Source organism: Talpa europaea (genome assembly GCF_964194135.1).
Source record: "Talpa europaea genome assembly, chromosome: 5".
Lineage (NCBI taxonomy): Eukaryota > Metazoa > Chordata > Mammalia > Eulipotyphla > Talpidae > Talpa > Talpa europaea.
Genome location: NC_140071.1, coordinates 32,220,787 through 32,240,756, shown reverse-complemented (window position 1 = coordinate 32,240,756; position 19,970 = coordinate 32,220,787). Strand labels below are relative to the sequence as shown.

General features: G+C 39.3%; 1 protein-coding gene across 1 annotated transcript; it reads left to right on the top strand.

The window, feature by feature from the left end:
- Positions 1 to 529: 529 nt before the first annotated feature.
- LOC311170503 (2'-5'-oligoadenylate synthase 1-like) lies at positions 530 to 18,305 on the top strand (the record flags this gene model as incomplete). The annotated part of the gene is made up of 7 exons (XM_084232918.1): positions 530 to 646; positions 2,646 to 2,806; positions 7,493 to 7,563; positions 9,800 to 9,904; positions 12,848 to 13,037; positions 17,298 to 17,507; positions 18,149 to 18,305. The coding sequence occupies 7 exons, from the start codon at positions 530 to 532 to the stop codon at positions 18,303 to 18,305; spliced, it is 1,011 nt and encodes a 336-aa protein (XP_084089044.1).
- Positions 18,306 to 19,970: the final 1,665 nt, after the last annotated feature.

The window sequence follows — 19,970 nt, the reverse complement described above, 5'->3', positions numbered from 1 at the left end:
ATTTTATGCCTGAGCAACCTGCCTGTGGAAGTAACTAGATGCCACACTTAAGAGTTCACTGTCAGCTTCAAGATAATCCCCGTGTTCAGGAATGATTGCCCATAGAGCACAGGGCCTCTTGGTGAAAATTTTCTTGAAGGAAACAAAACAAAACAGGATTCAGTTCTGGAAGCATTTTATTCTGAAAATTTATCTGTTCCTCATGGTAAAACACACATCACTGTTATGAAACCATCTTCAAACCACAGTTCATTTAAAAGCAAAAATTATCTTTCAGTGTAATTCAATAGCAAATATTAATTATGAGTATGATCAATTCTAGCCAAGATAGCTATGGTAAAAAGCCCGGATATGAAACATGTTCTTCTATAGAGTGGGGCCATGAACACAGAGCTAGGGATGGGGAGCCAGAAACCTAGCTCCAGTCCTGCAAGAAGCTCACAAAAACAAGAGCTAATGATGAATCAGCTTCCAGAATTGCTGTGCCCTATATTCATTCTTGAAGATTGACGGTACTCATTAGCGTATCATGAAGTCTCAGGTTAAGGAAGCTGCAAACTACATTTCACCAATGGGATTTAGGTTTTGCCGATTAGTTTTACCAGTTTTGACTGAGTTCAGAACTGTTAAGTGGAGGAATGAGACAGTAAGGCATGAGGCACCCGTTTTAGTTAGTCCAGATGAAGAAGATGCAGAATGACTTTGGAGTCAAGAGTTCTAACGATGACTTGTAGCCTCTGGATTTAAAATAGAACAGGGAGTTTCTGGGATGGACAGCTGAAGAGGCAGCTTCTTGATTCCTAGGTCTGAGCACAGGTAGTCTGGCCTTAGGACCAGCCGTTAGAGCATTTAGATTCCAGGCTCTCTGTAGCTGGGCAATAGGTCCCTCTGCAGGCCAATTCTGCAGTGTTATTCTGAAAGTCATTTTTGAAAACCTAGTCTAGAGCTTATTCTTCTAGCTATTCCAATGATTCCCTGAAATAAATCCCCTCCTACTTATTAAAGTACCTGGAATGGGCCTCCCGGGTGGTGCAGCGGTTGAGCGCTGGGTTGCAAAGCTGCCCGCAGCCTCTGAGGCGCCGGTTCGATCCTCGGCTGCTCCCCGGCCACCGGGTGAGGGTCCCACATGGTGCGCAGACCTCTCCTCCACCCGCTGCTCCCCTCAGCAGTGTACTTTGGTCCTTCTGCCTGCTCTGCTCCCCGCTCTGGCTCTGGTGATTCTCTCACCCTCCCGCGATTCTGACTGTACCCAGTGCTTGTATAAGTAAATAAATCTTTTTAAAAAAAATTAAAATTGAAAAAAAAAATAAAGTACCTGGAATGTTTTCACTTACATGCAATTCAACTGTGGCTCTGCCATTTGGAAATGTTGCTTTTAAGGATCCTTCATGATCCTCTGTGGTGGGAGATACGTACATGCCTTCCCCTTTCACCTCCCCAACTCTTGTTGGTAGGTGGTATTTGCTCTCCTGTTCCCTTTAGCAGTAGACACTTCTCACAATCCATGTACTGTTCCCTCTGACCAAGCTACAGGGTTTTTTTGTGACGATCTCAGGCTCCTCCCCCCAGGGTAGGTGAGTTGAGGGCACATTCTTGCTCCTTTCAGCATCCACACAGAGCCTGGCTGAGCAGACTGCTGGAAATCCTGAGATTAATTCAGAGTTTTGGAATGATTTCTGACTTCATGTGAAATTGCCTATGTTTTTTGTGCCACATTCTGCTGAAGAACTTTCCTTGTGAACTTGCAACCTAAGGTTTTTGTGGGGCAAAGAAGAAGACAAAGACGTGTTGCTAATTACTTAAAGTTTTGACTTTTATAAAGTCTTATTTAGTCAGAGACTTGAAGTGAATGCTCATGAATTACCATTACAGAATGCTTTATTAAAATCATTCATGATCTGTTGGCACAAGGGGTTAAGTCGCAGCACTATCAAGCTAGTAGCAGCCACTGCAGCATGAGTTCGATCTCCGGCCAGGGAGTAGACCCACATGGTGCAGCAGACCTCTCCTGTCTCACCCGCTGCTCCCCTCAGCAGGGCATTTCAGTCAGTCTGCCTGTTCCGTTCCCCCCTCTGTCTCTGGCAAATCCTCTCACCCACTGCATCTCTGGCCTGCAACCCAGCTCTTGTATGCATAAATAAATAAAACTTAAAAAGTATCATACATGATCTGTTTAGAAACATCATAAACTAGCATTTGCCAGGAACATCAGTCAAAGTTCTAATTCTCACAGGTGTGGGCTGTGTGGACACCTTGACTGCCCAGATGTACACTGAGGGCAGCCATGGTGAGTCCCAGGCTGGGTTTTGGGTGTCTGGTCACCTTAACCCTTGTCCTGGTGGATTTTTCACAACCCAGTGTCTTTCAAACAGAAAGAGCCTGAGAACTTCTGAGTCTATTCATTCATAAGGATTCTCAGGCCTTTTCTGTATATGGCGAGTTCTTTTCTACAACTGAATCTAAATTCTCAGTAGAACATGATAGATGTTCTTTCTTCTTTTATGTGTGTTAAGGATGGGTTAAGGGTAAAACAAACACATATTTAAGCATATCACTAATATTACTTGTCTCTAAAATGCTACAACCTGAAATTTGTGCTTCACTCCATGTTTTCTCCACACCATGCATGTCCTTTTTCTCTACAGGGTGGTTCCTTTATAAAGGGAACTGACACCCAAGAATGCTCTGAGATTGACGTAGTGTTGTTCAGTGACGTGTTTGCCAATGTGAACCTTTGCAAGAAACAGCTGAAAGAAAGTCTGGATGCTTTGAGAAAAAACTTGAAGCAAACTTCACATGGAAACAGGTCTGGGTGAATACATTTCTTTGAATTATTTTATTCCACAGGTGGAAGAGTCTGCTAAAGAAAACTGAACTAAGCACAAAAGAGCATTATTGAGTAATAATTACTTGTGTCTGCTACCATTAAATTCTTGGGAGAAAACTTTGGAGAGATTGCCCCAGAGGCGTTTTCTTTAAGACTAGCTAAACTTTCAATGAAATTTCATGAATTTGAGATCCGATGATTTAAAGACTAATTATGTCTTTTCCAATGCACCTTTATTTAATTTCCATCCCCTTAGCTGAAATCTGACTCTGAAGAATGCAAACAGGAAGGGGTGGGAAAGGTGCCTCCAAGTACCAAGAATCTTTGAGACACGTTTGTCTGATAAACATTCCCTTCAGCGATATCCTGGGGTCTCTGGCTGATGTGGCTTTGCTGACATTACACACAAGGTCTCTTTGCCCCAAATGTTGAACTAATCAGGTCTGTGTTTTTGGTGAATTCTAACCAAAAAAAAAAGAAGAAGAAAAAAAGAAAGGAAGGAAAAAATCCTGACATGTTGTTATTTATTTTTCTATTTCATTTTTACATCCCTCGACCTTTTTTTCAGTCTACCGAGTGATGGATGAAAAAAATGCAAATAACTCTGTTGTAAAGTGAATAAAACATTTTCTTGAGAAAAATATACCAGGCTGTGTGCCATTTGGATTCTAAAATAAGATCAATGTTTTAAAACAATGTCTCAGAACTGTTTATTAATTTACATAATAGATTCATTACCAAGCCCTTGCTTCAGTTGTGTATAGAGACTAGCTTGACTTGCCTTTTAATGAAAAACACTACCTTTAGGAATACCAAACACCTACTAAATTGTGGTAGTTAGCAAAAGATGTCAGATGAATAGCATGGTGGGAACTATAATGAAGCACGTTGGGGTTGGAAAAGCAAAAAGGGAAATGATGGAGTTTCACATACAATCACACTTTGGACAGGCAAAGACCACCTTTTAGAAAAAAGAAAAAAAAAAGAAACAGGAGAACATGTTTTTCATTTTCACCCATTGCCTCTTCCAAGTTTTCCCCATTAGATCTGTAAATGATAGGGTACATTATACCATTGTTATTATTATTTATCAAAACAGGACAGTTAATGTACTCAAGGGCACATTAAAAATAAAGGTTAAGGTATAGGCTTCCCATGATGACCTTATTTGGAAACAAAATCTTATTCTTCATTGTTTTGTCCTTCTTCTGTACCCCCCCCCCACCACCCAATTTCAAACACCCTGATAGTCGCGGTCTCCATTCCTCTTTCTTGCCTCCTCTGTGTCTTGGGGATCCTGCTCCTGGACAAAACAGTGCTTGAAGTTTTGATATTTTTAGACTTACAGAACAAATTTTGAAGTAACAGCCCCGAAACACTTGGTTCATTTATTCTAATTGACTGCAAACAAACAAACTCATTTTCAGATCTAAGTTCCTACTATTCTGTCAACCCATTACATAATCTAATTTGAAAAGCTTTTGAAGTTGAACTAAATCCCCAGGTAACCACCATCCTTTCCTTTGTGCCTGTTAAATGCCTGTCCCTTCTTCCAGGGACTCTTCAGGGGCTGATAAAATATTCAGAAAATATTCTATTGCATATTTTGTTGTGCTGAATGAATCCTGTGGCAAATTAGGAACGTAACTGCAGAGGAAGATTTCAGGCTGACTGAGGAGGAGAATTGGAATCAGGAAAGCAGGCAGTTTGTCTAAGGGTTTCCTTGCGCTGGAGTCTCTGCGGCAGCTTATTCTGACTTTCTTCTCTGCCACTCAGAGCAACAACGAACATACCATGATTCATTTGAAGGGAAAATTGAATTAAAAATGGAAAAGAAGCAGATATGTGAGTCTGACAGTTGGTTTGACTCCCACCCACTAAGAGAGTAAAGACGTTTATTGTTTCAGTTGATACCTGGTTTTTGGTGATATATTGTTTGTTGCTGTTATTTTTAAAGCTATTCAGTTACATTATTTTGAAAGATGGGTGTGAGAAAAGTCTTTCTTTTTCTTTAGAACTAGTCCGCGCCTTAACCTACTAGTAATAGCAACTGTTCTGTGTCAGTCATTTTTGGGGCCCTGCTTGTGAATGAAATCTCAGGAGACTTGCTGAATAAGCCCAAGGTGCTGGAACTCATTTACACGCCAGGGGCACTACGCGCCTCTCCTTACATACCAGCATTTTTATTATTGAAAACCACAGTGGGGAGGCATATTCTGAAGTTTTAAGGAGAGAGTGGTGTAAAATATGTGCCGTGTCTATGTTGCTGTTGGTTGTAATGGATTTATGCCCACGATCTCTTGTTTCTTACTGCTTTGATTTAGTGATCCTGAAATAAGAATGTATCTGTTATAGTTTCAGGTCAGAGTATCTTAAGGCTGTCCTCTGAAAAAATAGCCCTTTCAAGCCACATTGCAGAACACAGAGTTGCTCTTAACTGCGCTGACAGAAATAAGAAGTGGCGAGTAGTGTCACCTGAGGTCTCTTGAACAAGCACTCCTAGGACCATGCTCCAATTTCACGTGTAATAATAGCTGAAATCTTTTGGGGTACTTATTGGGCACTAAGTTTCGTGTAAGTTAGCCAAGGGTAGTGGTGACATTCTCATTAACCTTGACCCATTTTAGAACTGACCTGAACTCCCTAATGGATTCAAGACCCCGTTTGGGCCCTCTGGTATCCACAAGAGTAAACAGTAAACTTCACCCATCTAGGAGCACGTCTCCCAAACATATGGTTACCAGGTTGGGCATAGCAAGAGCTCTCTCTAAGCTGTGGCAGGAAATATGGACTACTGATTTATATTAACTTCACACTCTGCCTGACTAAGAGAGAAGGATATACTCATGAGGAAATTAAGGTGAGGGAATTTAATAATGATTTAATGAATTCCTTTTGTGGTAGATGGAACCCATTAGAACTTCAGTCATGACATTTAAAATGTATTCAGTATTTATAAATTTTTAGAAATATATATTCCAAAATAATATTTAGATTCAGAAATATATATTCCAAAATAATATTTTAAATGAAAAATTATATAATAATTTCATTATATAATATGATTTCATTTTAGGTAAAAATACATATATATATGTATATAGTTTTATCGTTTTGGATGTCTCTTGACCTGTGTTACAGTTCACTAATTCTCTCTTGTGTTACATCTAATCTTTTGCTAAATTTATAAAGATCCAAATTTCGATTATTATATTTTTCAATTCTAGAATCTTTATTCAATTTTTATGTGCATAAAATCCAGCTCTAGTTTTTCCTTTCTCCCCTACTTTTACCATCTATCCCATTTTTTAAAAAAAAATTTAAGATGTGTTTATTTATGCATACAAGAACTGGGGACTGGGGTATACATCAGAGCTGTGGGGGGTGGGGGGATTCATCAGAGACAGAGCAGGGAGCAGAATAGGCAAATCTACTGAAATACACTGCTCAGGGGAGCAGCGGGTGAGACAGGAGAGGTCTGCTGTGCCATGTGGGTCACCTCCCTGGCTGAGGATTAAACTCATGCTGTATGGCTGGCAATAGCTTGATAGCACTGTCTTTAACCCCTGCGCCACCAGGAAGCTCCCTCCATCCTGCTTTTTGATTAAATATATTAACCATTAAAATCCTTATCTTTTTATGCCAATATTTGGATCACTTATGAGATCTACTCTGAAGTTTTTTTTTCTCTTAGTTTTATATCTTTGCAGTCCTATCTCTTAGAATTTTATGTGATTTCTCAATGAGCATTGGTGTGCTATCAACCCACAAGTAGAAATGTGATCATAGTTTTTAAAATATTTTACTTAATCACATTCATGATTAATAGTATCTTGTGCCCTAATCCTTACTTAGTTAATAATTATAATTACTTGAAAGTTATTTATTAATCACCTACTATGTATTAGGTCTTATAGACAGAATAGTGAACAAAACAAAGTTCCTGCCCTTGTGCACATAATACCCCAGTGTGAGGGATATTAGATAAATAATATATTGCTAATTGGGATTTTTTTTTAAAGACTTATTTATTTTTGCATACAAGAGCTGGGGTACAGGCCAGAGATGCGGCGGGTGAGAGGATTCACCAGAGACAGAGTAGGGGACAGAACAGGCAGATCTACTGAAATACGCTGCTGAGGGGAAGAGCAGGCAAGACAGGAGAGGTCTGCTGTCCATGTGGGTTGCTCCCTGGCCGGCCGGGGATCAAACTCATGCTGCAGAGGCTGTGGATTGCTTCACAGTGCGGTGCTTAACCCCTCACGCCACCAGGGAGGCTCCCAATGGGGATTTAAAGAACTATAAATCAGGGTAAAGAGACAGAAAATAGGGAGGTAACTTTTGTATAAGGAATGGTCAGAAAAAGCAAAATGGTATATTGAGATCTGAATGCTGCCAAGGATCAAACCATATGAAGGACTTAAACATATTTGACGCACAGGAACAACAGGTCCTGAGAAAGGAATCCTTCTTCGTGGGAAGTTTGAAAAATAGCCAAGAGAGTGGCAAGCTAGATAGAGGAAGGAGAAAGCTGGTTGAAAATCATCTAGTGGTTTTTTTTTTTTAAGTTTTCTTTTTCTCTCTCATAACATATTACATTGCTTTCTAAAGGATCCTAATGGGAAAAAGAGCATCACTGTCTTTAAGATTCAATTTTTTATGCAGTGGAAACCTTCACAGTCATTCTTTTGAGGTAATGACCTACTATGATATCCTGGGCCCTACACCCTCGACAGGTAAGATATATTTGTTTTATAACACGGGAAAGCTGTACATGGCTGCTCATTCAACACATAGTTATCAAGGATGGACCACGTCAGACACAGTGTTGAGTCAAGCATACGTAGTCAAGCTGCTTGCAGTAGAACTTAAGTACTTTGTGGTTTTAAGGAGTCACTTATGCATGCTTATGCCACCAGTTTTTAAGTTAAGAAGTGTGATCAAGTTTTACTCTTTTTCCAGTATGATAGAATGGAGAAGGAGCACACAACAAGTATGAACTTGGCCTGCAAAGAGCTTCTTCATGTAGTAGGAATCCCAACATAGCCAAGTTGAGTTTGTACCAAGATCTGTTCACAATCTGACTAACTCAAGGGGGTTAATGAGTATCCTCTAATGGAAAAGACAGATCAAGGACAAAGCTATCAGCTGAAGTAACAGATCATGTTGAAGAGGATAGTGTTTAATACTCAGTCTTTTGGAGAAAGACTTCCCCCAAAACGAGTAAAAACCAGAATTGTTTCCTAGATGTCTATAAAGGCATTCTGAGCTCAAGTCCACACAGCTTTGCAGTCTATGAGCAAAGAGCAGCTCTGAGGTTACTGTACCAGCATGAATGGGCCCTACCAGCCAAGGGGACCACCCTCACTCTCAATTGAGATGTAAGAGTGGACCTCTCTCTTGATGATCTCTACGTTCCTTGCTCCTGGCAGGAGCAGTAGCACCTTTTGCAGGTGTGGCCCTCACTGGTGACAATACTATCTTTGGTGGGGCCATCAGTGATTTTAGCAGCAGCAGCCACAGAAGAGGTTGAACACAGCACAAAAGAGCAGGAGAGGAAGATAATGGCAGGTGCCATGTGGCACAGGGAGATTTGCCTGCAGACTTGCATATGCTAGTCCCTGGGGGTATCTTAAACAGGGGAGGGTTTGAGGGAGTTGGAACTCCTGAAAGAAAATGAGAAGTGATATGAACAGAGTCATAGAATAACATTGTTCACTGTGATATTTTTTCCTTAAGATGTTGTGTTATCTGGGGTCAGATCTGAAATAAAAAATCTAATCATACTTTTAAGAAAAGGAGGATCATGTGTCTTCATTTTAGAAAAGATTAAGGTCCTGTTATGAGCCGAACGTATGTTTTCTCATCCCAAATTCATATATTAAGCCCTATCACCCCTGACCCCTTGTGATGGTATTAAGAGGTGAGGACTTTGAGAGGCACTTTTTAAGATAATGTTCTGGGTATGGGGCCCCCATGATAGAATTCATGCCCTTATAAGAGGAGGAAGAGATGCCAGAGAATCCTCTCTTGGTCATGTGTTAAGTCGAACAAAAGCCTAAACTCAACCCTCAATTTCTCTGGAGAATATATTTAAATGTAAATAAATGAATAGACCAATGAAATTATTTGATATCTACTGTTAACCTGGAATAGCAATGCTGATTTTATATTGGGTCACAATTGAAAATGTCACAGCAGCTATTTATTTTATTATTTCAACCATTTTCTGGAATACCTCCCTTGTGCCATTAAGTTTTTACAATGGATTAGGTAGGAGATCAAGATTTTTGTTCATTTGAGGCTGACATTTGGTAATGGAGGAATTTATGGGCCACCAACCCTGAAATATTTATTATCTCATAAAGCTCTGTTCTCTCTTAACTCCATGTCTTTGCACAGTGTTTCTGCTGAGATGCTTTTTCTTAACGTGTCAACCCTATACTCTTGAAACTTTCTGTCTACCTTTCAAGACTCAATTCAGCTATCACTTCCTTCTCTGATCTTTCCTAGACAAACCTCTTGTAATTTCCCATAGTCTTTTATCTGTATCATCGTGGCAGTGTGAGGCTCTTGGATTGTCCCTGTGCACAAGTTTGGCTTCCAATGTGTTTTGACTCCTTGAGGATGGAAATTTATTTTATGGCTAGCACTGGATAATTTGACAATATTCATTGATAATATTTATTGAATAAAGGGAGTGCATGAATATAACAATTGTTCTACCCACTCTCAGCTAGACTCCAGAGAAACATGTTGAGATTTTTTGAGCTGTTTTTTTTTTTAAACTTATCAACATTATTGAAAAATGTGCTGCTCATATGAAGATTCTCTGTTGTACTACCCCTTGTACTGCATGTCCTAAGTTCTAGGAACAGTGTTAGGATTAGGGGTACAAAGATGAATATGATCTTTTATGGCATGATTTATCCAGCACCTATTATGCACATTGTGCAATTCTTGTTGCCTTAGAAGTACCCGCATTTATTCTGTACGACAAACTGAAGGGAAGATATTATCTTTGGGTTGAAGTGTTGAATATTAGAAAAGAGAACCTTAGAAAATTTAAGCCCACAGGTAAGTATCTACTAAGTGCAAGAGCTGGGATACAAATCCAGGTCTCTCTGACTATGCAGATCCTGTGTAGACTGACCGTATAGACTGAGATAAGAGCAAAGCTACATAGTGGAGGCAACATACTGACTGGGCTTGTAGTCAAATCTCAGATCTATTTCACATTATCTATATTCCTAAATCATGGAAAACCTCAAATCTTAGTTTTTATTAAATCTTTAAAACAGGGATAAGAAAGTTACCTCCCCAAACAGTTGAAAGAATTAAAAATATGAGATTTAATTTGAAATCATGTTGCAAATACTTAGATCAACAAATGTATAAGAAAAGATTTTTTTTGTAGCTAAGGCTTTGGTTTTTTTTTTGGTTTTTTTTGCATAGAAGAACTGGGGTTTAGGCCAGAGGTGTGGGAAATCAGAGTATTCACCAGAGACAGGGTGGGGAGCAGAACAATTAGATTTACTTAAATACACTGTTAATGGGGAGCAGCGGGTGAAACAGGAGAGGTCTGCTGCACCATGTGGGTTAGCTCCCTGGCTGGGGATCCAACTCAGGCTGTAGTGGTGATAGCACTGAGACTTAACCCCTAGGCCACCAGGGAGGCCCAAGAGAAGCTATTTTAGACTCTGCCGTCTTATCCTTAGGACTATGAAGCTCTGTGTTTGTACAAAATGCTTTCTATTTCTGTGTGTAGAGTTCAAAAGCACAGTTGTTAGACAACAGCAGCTCCTGGATAATTATCTTGAGGATTTGAGATTGTATCAGTAGCTTTTGAGCTAAAGTGTCTCCCAGAGGAACAGAAGCATATTTTTACATTGGCATCTAGGCTCCCTAAGTTCTTGAGCTCAGCTGTATTAAATGAATTGAAAAAGACTGAAGTTATTATGTAACCTGCTTCTCTCCACTGATGCTGGGAAATGGATTTTACAGAAGATGAGCAACTCAGACAAGTCCTAGGAGTCCAAGGAATTTTAATGGTTATCTAAATGTTGCTAATAATTGTCTGAGCGGACTTAGATGATCACATCAAATCTTTACAGGGATCTCAATGTTATTCCCTGCACTACTTACATATGTACTAGGCAATTAATGGTGGGGCCTGTTGACAACGATATAGTCAAAAGACATGAGACTGGGCAAGGATAGGACTGACAACATTCCTGACCCAAATAGGATTTCAGATCAGCAATATCAGCCTCACTTGGTAACTTGTTTGGAATATAGACTCTTCCCAGGACCTACTAAATCAGAAAATCCATTGCAAAAGATCCCCCAGTGATTCTTGCACTCAATAAAGTCTGAGAAGACCTGAATTAGCCACTGGTTTGGAAACACATGGGCTCAGATGGGACTTGTAATGAGGGCAGTAGGGGGGCAATAGATATTTGAACTTCCTAGCTGTGTGATTTGGGGGAACCTATTGCATCTCTCTGACTTTACAGGCTTGTTAAAGAATTGTTGTTTTAATAAATATAAAGCACTTAGAATAGCAGTTGATTCATAACAAGAGAGCTAACTATCCTTATTTTACAAATAATGATGATGATCAGTTTAAATAACTCAATTAAGTTGCACATAGTCAAAACAGAAAATTGTAAGCCTAAAAAATAGTTTAAGGTAGAGGCTACCAGCTTGGGCTCCTATTAATAAAGAACTTTGAAGGAGGGGAAATGTTGGATTAGTAGTGACTTTGAGAAGGGAATCTCTGGCCTGACCATTACACCTTGCCAGATAGGTAGAAATAGGTTATCCCAAATCTGCCATGCCTATTGTATACCAACATTTAAATTAAATTAGATGATAATCTTTTTGTGATCATAAGCCATAGGTTTGTTTCAGTCTGTTTGCTAGGAAAGGCATAGGGCCCCAGCAAAATTGAAAGGGCTATTTTAGTACTTCTAATGACTCTTGCCTTTTAAGTGTGGGGCTGGAATATATATATTTTTAAATAATAGCATTTATGAGAATATTTGTTCATAAATAATTCTGTTTGGCTACGTGTATTTGCCATAGGAATTTGATTTTACTCCCTAACCTTTTGATAATCAACTGATTATTATCTCTCCGATTTGACCCTAAACTGGACTAGTAACAAAGGACTATGCAGATACTCTTAAAATTGGGAGTCCAGATAAAAGCATCTATGTATTATTTTGTAAAATGTATTTTATCAGTGAAATAAAGTAACTAGTCAATTAACTTTAATATACATATCATAGAATCTGAATTTGCCACAATCAATAAGTGATAGAGACCTTGTGTGGCAATTGAGTTGGGCAATATCAGTAAATTATGATAAAAGATAGTAAATGTTTATCATCCAATTAGAATGAGCACAATTTGAGTTAATGGTTTATGAAATTGTAGGATTTAGCTATAGATGATTATTTGATCACTCTTGCTATTTAATCTGACTTTTCTCCCTTATTAATCTATCAATAACTGAAGCAGATTACTTGTTCTCAAATTGATCCATGTCTTTTAAAATCACCATCTTTATAGTACAATTAGTTTCTTGAAGTGTCCAGGTGATAGAATCTCTTCTGCAGGTATATATACATATAGAAATATCAGTTTAGATATTAAACAGGAGGGATAATAGAGGTTTTTGTATGGCGAGCATAATGACATGTGACTATATGTTAGATGATAATTTGCACAGGCAATGAAATCTGCTTCTGAGAAATAAACTTCCTCTACCAATAGAGAATCTCTGACAGATTTTCCCGTACCAGAGTTTGCTCAATTTGAACTGCTCAGGCTTTGCAGTGTTGAAGCTTTCTCGTTTAATGACTTGGATAAAAGGAAATAACTCTCCTAAATACAAAAAACTGTTTTGTTTTAGGTCTAAATAATCAGTTACACAGTTTATTTGTACCAGGAGAATGCTGGAGAGGAGAGGGGGAGGAAATGCTCACAGTTGTCTTTGTTTCTTGGTGTTAACAGATTTAAAACTTCACCTTTACCGCAAACTGTACCTCTGTGACGACAGTGACGAGGCACAGCTGTGTGCCCTGGCCCTCCTGCCCTACCAAGTGGACTTTGTCAAGGCATCCGTCATGAGGGTGAAAGAGCTCATTCGGTTAATGATCCATTGGTTCAGGACGTCATTTGCCAAACCCACGGAGGAAAACAAGTATGTAACCAGCACATGGACACCATGTGAGCCCTTCTTTTTTCATGTCCCTTTTCTTTTTTTTTAAAGATTTATTTATTTATGCATGCAAGAGCTGGGGTACAGGACAGAGGTGTGGGTGGTGAAAGGATTCACCAGAGTGGGGAACAAAACAGACAGACTGAAATACACTGCTGAAGGGAGCAGCAGGCAAGTCAGTAGAGGTCTGCTGCGCCATGTGGGTTGCCCCCTGGCTGGCCAGGGGATCGAACTCATGCTGCAGTGGCTGCAGATAGCTTCATAGGTTGTGTCTTAACCTCTTGTGCCACCAGGGAGGCCCCTCATATCCCTTTTCTTTATACTTTCTTTGGAAGGAAGAGGGAGAGAGAGAGAAAGAGAGAGAGAGAGAGAGAAAGTGTGTGTGTGTGGGGGGGGGGGAGAGAGAGTGATTTAGTGGCATAATCAGATCATAATCAAATGCATTGTGCCAGGAAGAAAAACACAGAAATAGAAGGGAAAGGGAGTTTAGTCTGATTTGAGTAGGACATTCATTTAATATTTGAGTTTCATGTGTTTCTTCTGCTGTAGTGAGTTCTAACAGATGCAGAGGTGACTTCAGGGGGTGGACCCCCCCCCCAACCTTGATACATACATGTTTTCGTCTCTCCTTCTCATTGGTAGCGGCAAGCTCTAATGTATAGTGAAGGGATGTGAGGGACACTCAGTTACTGGTTTGGATATTTTAAGATAAATTTTTGATAAAAAGAGAGCTAGTATATATTTGTATGAATTCTCCACTTGGAAAAAAAACAGATGTAGCTTTACTATCGCATAATTACACATGACTATTTTGTATATGACTTCTATGAGTAAAGTTGCTAATAATCTTGATGTCCTCATCTGAATCACTTATTTTTATTTTTTAAAAAAGATCTATTTATTTATGCATACAAGAACTGGGGTGCAGGCCAGAGGTGCAGTGGGGTGGTGAGAGGATTCACCAGAGACAGAGTGGGGTGCAGAACAGGTGGATCTACTGAAATATACTGCTGAGGGAGCAGCAGGAGACAGGAGAGGTCTGCTGTGCCATGTGGGTCAGCTCCCTGGCTGGGGATCAAACTCAAGCCATTGCAGTGATAGAGCTGAGACTTAACCCCTAGGCCACCAGGGAGGCCCTCACTCTGTTTATTCTGTGTATAATTTTATGTTGAACACTAATGACAACATCAATCACTTTGTAAAAACATACATTACTTCTATGTAATTGGCTCCTACTTCTAAATACCTCTAAACATTCTGTGTTTTTTTCCCTCATTTGGTTGAGTAAAAATTTATTAGTGAAATAGAAAAACAGAAGGACAAAAAGAAATAAAGCTTCTTGCCTTAGTCGATACTAGCTTAGATCACAGGCTGGTTTTGAAATCTAACACTTTTTTTTGGTAGTGGTGAACGTTTGTGGGTCTGCAAGAAGAAACTTGTCTATTAGTGATACAGAATATAACTCTAAATCTTAAAAAGGTGGCATTGTGTGGAAATCAGACCATTTATGTTACAAAATGGTGATTGGTCTCCTATTTTTGGAGAGTAATCTGGTAATGTGTACTAAGAATTTATTATGTGTTAAGGATATTAAAATACTCACACCATTTGTCAGCTTAATTCCCCACTAAGTAAAAACAGGTTAAAAAAGTAAAAAAAAAAAAAAAGTTTACTTATTATTTGGCTTAAAAAAAAAACCTGAGTTTATTTACATTAAAAACATGCCATAAAAAGAGTACTCAGAGACTTAAAAAGGGAGTTCAGCAATAATTATAGGAACTGCCCTTGGAGAAAATAATCACATAAAAAGTAATTTGTATAAGTATATTCAGAATAGTATTACTGAAGATAATGAAACTAGCAAATAACTTGTCATAACATGAAGTACATTTCAAGACAAATTTGGGAAACATGGTGTAGGACATGGAAATATTTATGTGAAACTATGAATAGAATGACTAAGATAATGTATAAAAAGATAATGAAGGTCCTCCCCGGTGGCGCAGCAGTTGAACACTGGGTTGCGAAGCTGCCCGAAGCCTCTGCAGCGCCATTTCAATCCCCGGCCACCAAAGGAGGGTCCCACATGGCGCGCAGACCTCTCCTGCTGCCCGCTGCTCCCCTCAGCAGTGTACTTCGTCAGTCTGCCTGCTCTGCTCTCCGTTCTGGCTCTGGTGAATTCTGTCACCCTCCCAACTTCTGACTGTACCCAGTGCTTGTATAAATAAATAAATAAATCTTTAAAAAAAAAAGATAATGAACACATATCAGAGCTATGTAAATATATATATATGTAAACATATTACAGAATGTGAGGTAAAAAACTTAATGTTTGTTAAGTCTTTTCCTCCCCCTCTAAAGTTACATTCCTAAAATATGAGGAAAATCCTCTGTTTAAGCAATTTTCAGTCATGACTTCCTTTTGGCTTTTGGGAGCATCAGATGGCTCCAGTGGAGACAGATTTTTGAGTCTTGTGTCCATTGAGAGAACACTGTGAGAACTGAGTTACTGATCACCTGATATCTGGTTTGCTACTCACTACTAAGACAAGAAATTTGATCTACTTTTAGTTTTTTCTATTTCCTTTGTTGAGGAAAATGATGACTAATAGTAATAATAAGAAATGGTACCATTCCATTAGGGAAATAAATTGAATTTTTTTGTAATCTATCACCAAAAGAAATTTCAATGGCTCACGAATACCAAAGCAGCAGAAACACATATTTGAGTAACATCAACCAACACGAAATGTTGAAACTGACATTTTTTCTCTCCCTTTGGTTTGTTTTTAATCTTCAGTTTTAATTTCTATTTCCCCTCTAAAGTGCATAAACTGTAATGTAAAAGATTTAATGTAAAAAAAAATTTCTTTACCTCCCAACAATATTCAGGGCATATTCATCAAATTTTGCTTTGTACCCATGTTTAATTTCTTTCAAACAAAAACCAAATGGATTTGCAGTTTATGATTGCCTTTAAATTTGTTTTAAATTAATCTTTATCTTTTTATATTTATGTACAGAGATATACCTTATTTTTTTAATGACTACAGAGTACAGGTCACTCCTTTGTAATGTCTATAATTTGAGATTCAAATATGAACCACCCATGCAATGTCATATATGCTAATAGCCACATTATTATTTCAACATGCAATTCAATGTAAAAATTATTAATGAGATATCTCACTTTATGTGTGTATGTGTTTGTCTTCGAAATCCAGTGTGTACTCACGTCTCTAGTCACCTGTCAATAGCCCCATGTAGCTAGTGTTTACCATGCTGGACAGCAGGGTAAGAGATACATCATGAAAATAACTAGTTTCCTATTGATGAACATTTCAATTTTCTCTATTAAAAACAATAGCATATTTGAGCACTTGTAGAAATTTTTTTTTTTTTTTTGCATGGAGGAGCAGAGGGTGAGAGGATTCACCAGAGACAGAGTGGGGAGAAGAACAGGTGAATCTACTGAAATACACTGCTGAAGGGAGCAGCAGGCAAGGCAGGAGAGGTCTGCCACACCATAAGTGGGTCACCTCCCTGGCTGGTGATCAAACTCAGGCAGTAGTGGTGATAGCACTGAAACTTAAACCTACACTACCATGGAGGCCCCTGTAGAACTGTTTCCACAGAGTGAATTCAGGGATGTGAAAAATGTTGGATCAAAGGGATGGGGCAAATCAAACTTTAATATAATTGACTTCAGAAAATGGTATTAATTTATATTTTCATCCATAGAGTATGGATGTCAATTTCCTCACCAACTTGCCATTGTTAAATATCGTAGTTATTTTTTACCAGTTTAATTGGTGGAAATACTATTATTGCTTGGTAAGTAGTGAGATTGAAAATAGAACTTTTGTAAGTTTCATGTTGAGCTTGACTTTTTTTTATCACAGAATAAAGCTTCATTTTTTAAAAAAATATTTACTTTATTCATGTATACAACAACCTGGGGATAGGCTGGAGGTTTGGGGGGCGAGAGGATTCACCAGAGACAAAGTGGGGAGCAGAACATGCAGATCTACTGAAATACACTGCTGAGGGGAGCAGCAGGTGAAACAGGAGAGGTCTGCTGTGCCATGTGGGTTAGCTCTGGCAGACAATTGAACTCATGCTGCAGTGGCTGGCAATAGCTTGAGAGCACTGTGACTTTAACCCCCATACCACCAGGGAAGCCCTCTTTCTTCTTTGTCTGGGTGAATGGAAATAGATATAACCCTCCTTCTCTGTGTCTAGGTTCCGGAGACTTCCCTCCACTTATACAGTGGAGCTCCTCTCGATTCACGTCTGGGAGCTGGCAGGAAAGCCTCTGTTCTTCAGCCTGGTCCAGGGAATGAGGGCGATTCTCAAACTTCTGGTTCAATATGCAGAAATTGATGTTGTTTGGCACAGACACTATCATCCCAAGTTCCCCATTTTTGTCAAAGTTAACCGGAAACACACAAGGTAACTATCTTTCCTGTGTCCTTGTGATATAAGGAACATTGTCGCCTTGGGCAAAACAAGTGAGGGAAGAACACAAGGGAGTATTGAGTTGGATCACCGGTGCTGTGGTGGTGGGAGAACTAGGGGACTACACCTGAGGGTACAAGTCGAATACTGTCCAAAAATTAATAACAGTGTAAGAAAATAAATTAATTAATTAAAAAAAGAGGAAGTGTGGAGCAGAGTAGCTTTACTGGGATTCGATGTAAATAAGAAGGCAGACTTGATTGCCACAAAGTCAATTCCCTTCAATTACTTCTCACAAAATTTTAATTCTAAAGTGTGAATTTAAAGTACTTTGAATAAAATAGATGGAATGTGGATATTGCCAAGAACATGAGGAGCAAATTGAAGATTGGATGTTGGGAGAAAATGTCTTCTTAGGTGAAGAGGAAAACGAGAAGTAGAGTTAGTCGGGAGAGGCAAGTAGCTATTTTCTTATAGGTGTGATTAGTCTCCTGGGGACTTGCTCCCTCCTTTCCCAGAGTCCTTGTGTTAACCAAATCTCTTCTTTAACTCTGACACTCCCCTCTTCTAAACCCAGCAAATTGCAACTAGGTTAAGAAATGGAGAGTTTTGGATTTTTTGTTTGTTTGTTTTAGACCATTCATCTTAGACCCTGTAAATCCTACTGCCAACATGTGTGACAGCTGCAATGCCTGGGACGAAGTTGCCCACGTGGCAAGATGCAGCTTGGAGAAGCCTCTTTTCAGCAGAGTGAGAGTGACGGCCCCCTGGCTCTTCACAGACAACTGGTAAACTAGGCTAGATGATATTGTCCTTGGATACCTTTGGAGAAGATAAAAGAATGCAAAGTAGATTGCCAACAAGAACACTTCTGATGAAGGACAGAATGTGGGAAACTTGTCTCAATTTAATACACTACTTTAGGACCCCAATCTTTGATACATATTTATGTAAGTCATCATTTAAGATATAAGGATCTGTGTTTCTGCCTTTAAGAGAACTGTAACCCCGTGCCTGTTTTTTGAATCCATTTCTTTTCATGGCCAAAAAAATTTTGAAAAAACCCAAGTAGCTGCAATAAAGAAATAAAAAACTAAGTTTCCAGATCCACTGAGAGTAACTGATTGCCACAACTGTTTTCAATTGTTGGGATCAACTGTTTTCTTTCCTATCAGGGAACAATAGCAGCCACAGGTAATGGAAGCCAGGGGCTACCAGAAATAGACCAGAGGAAATTTCCTGACTCATTTGCATGGTAACAACTCATCAGCATTAAAGATATATGAAGTGTGACTGCAGAGTAACTTGCCTGATTAGTCTTCTCCACACGACAGAGTACACATAAATGAGTGCCATCCCCTGCAGGCAAGTCCTCAGAAAACCTGCGTGCTTATTCCAGCCGTGTGATTGGAAACACTTTCAGATTTCCCTTCAGGGGAGAATGTTCTTTTGGACATCCTGCATGGTGACAAAATTTGTCCTGTGAGGGTGGATTTAAATTTTAGAAATGGTACAATGTATTCTTAGTAGTCATCTGTTGATTTTTGTCTACCCAGAATCCTTTTTTCCTAACTCACAAGAAAGAGACCACATTCTTCTTTTGTTCATTCTGTCACTGAAGGCTCTCAAGGAGAAATAATTTCAAATCTGTCTTGGAAAGTGGCCACATTTTCCCCATATTGGTAATAGAACCCATATTTACATCAGGTGACTACTTCCTAACTAATCCTAAGTCATTTAAGTGGACTGATTTGACCATATCAGAGCAAAGGCTTGTGACCCAGGCCTTGGCACAGTGATGGTGTCAACTATAACTCTACCGGGGAACTCACTTCTGGGATTTAGATTTGAACTGTTGGGAACTGTTGAGAATTTCTCATTCTGATACTGTATAAGCATGAAACCATTGGCCACCATCTTGCTGCTCGAAAGGGGAAGTCTACCTAAAAAATGGAGGCAACCCCAAAGGAAGCAGATCAAAACCATGAGCAACGATACATGTGTGTGTGTGCAGTCATGTGTAAGTTATATAATGAGAGATTTGATTTGTGTTTCTGCCTTACAAGTGAGTCCTGAGGAATCCTAAAGAGAGAACAGGTCTACTGGCTGAATTATTTCATTGAGCAAGGAGCAAGGAAGTCATCAAGACATTGATGACATGTTTCTAATGAAGAAATATTCATTTTTTTAAAGATTTATTTATTTAATGTATACAAGAACTGGGGTACAGGCCAGAGGTACAGGAGAGTAAGAGGATTCAACAGACACAGAGTGGGGAACAGAACAGGCAGATTGACTGAAATACACTGCTGAGAGGAGCAGCGGGTGAGACAGGAGAGGTCTGCTGTGCCATGTGGATATCTCCCTAGCCGGGGATTGAACTCGTGCTGCAGCGGCTGCAAACAGCTTCATAGGTTGCTTCTTAACCCCTTGCACCACCAGGGCGGCCCTGTAGAA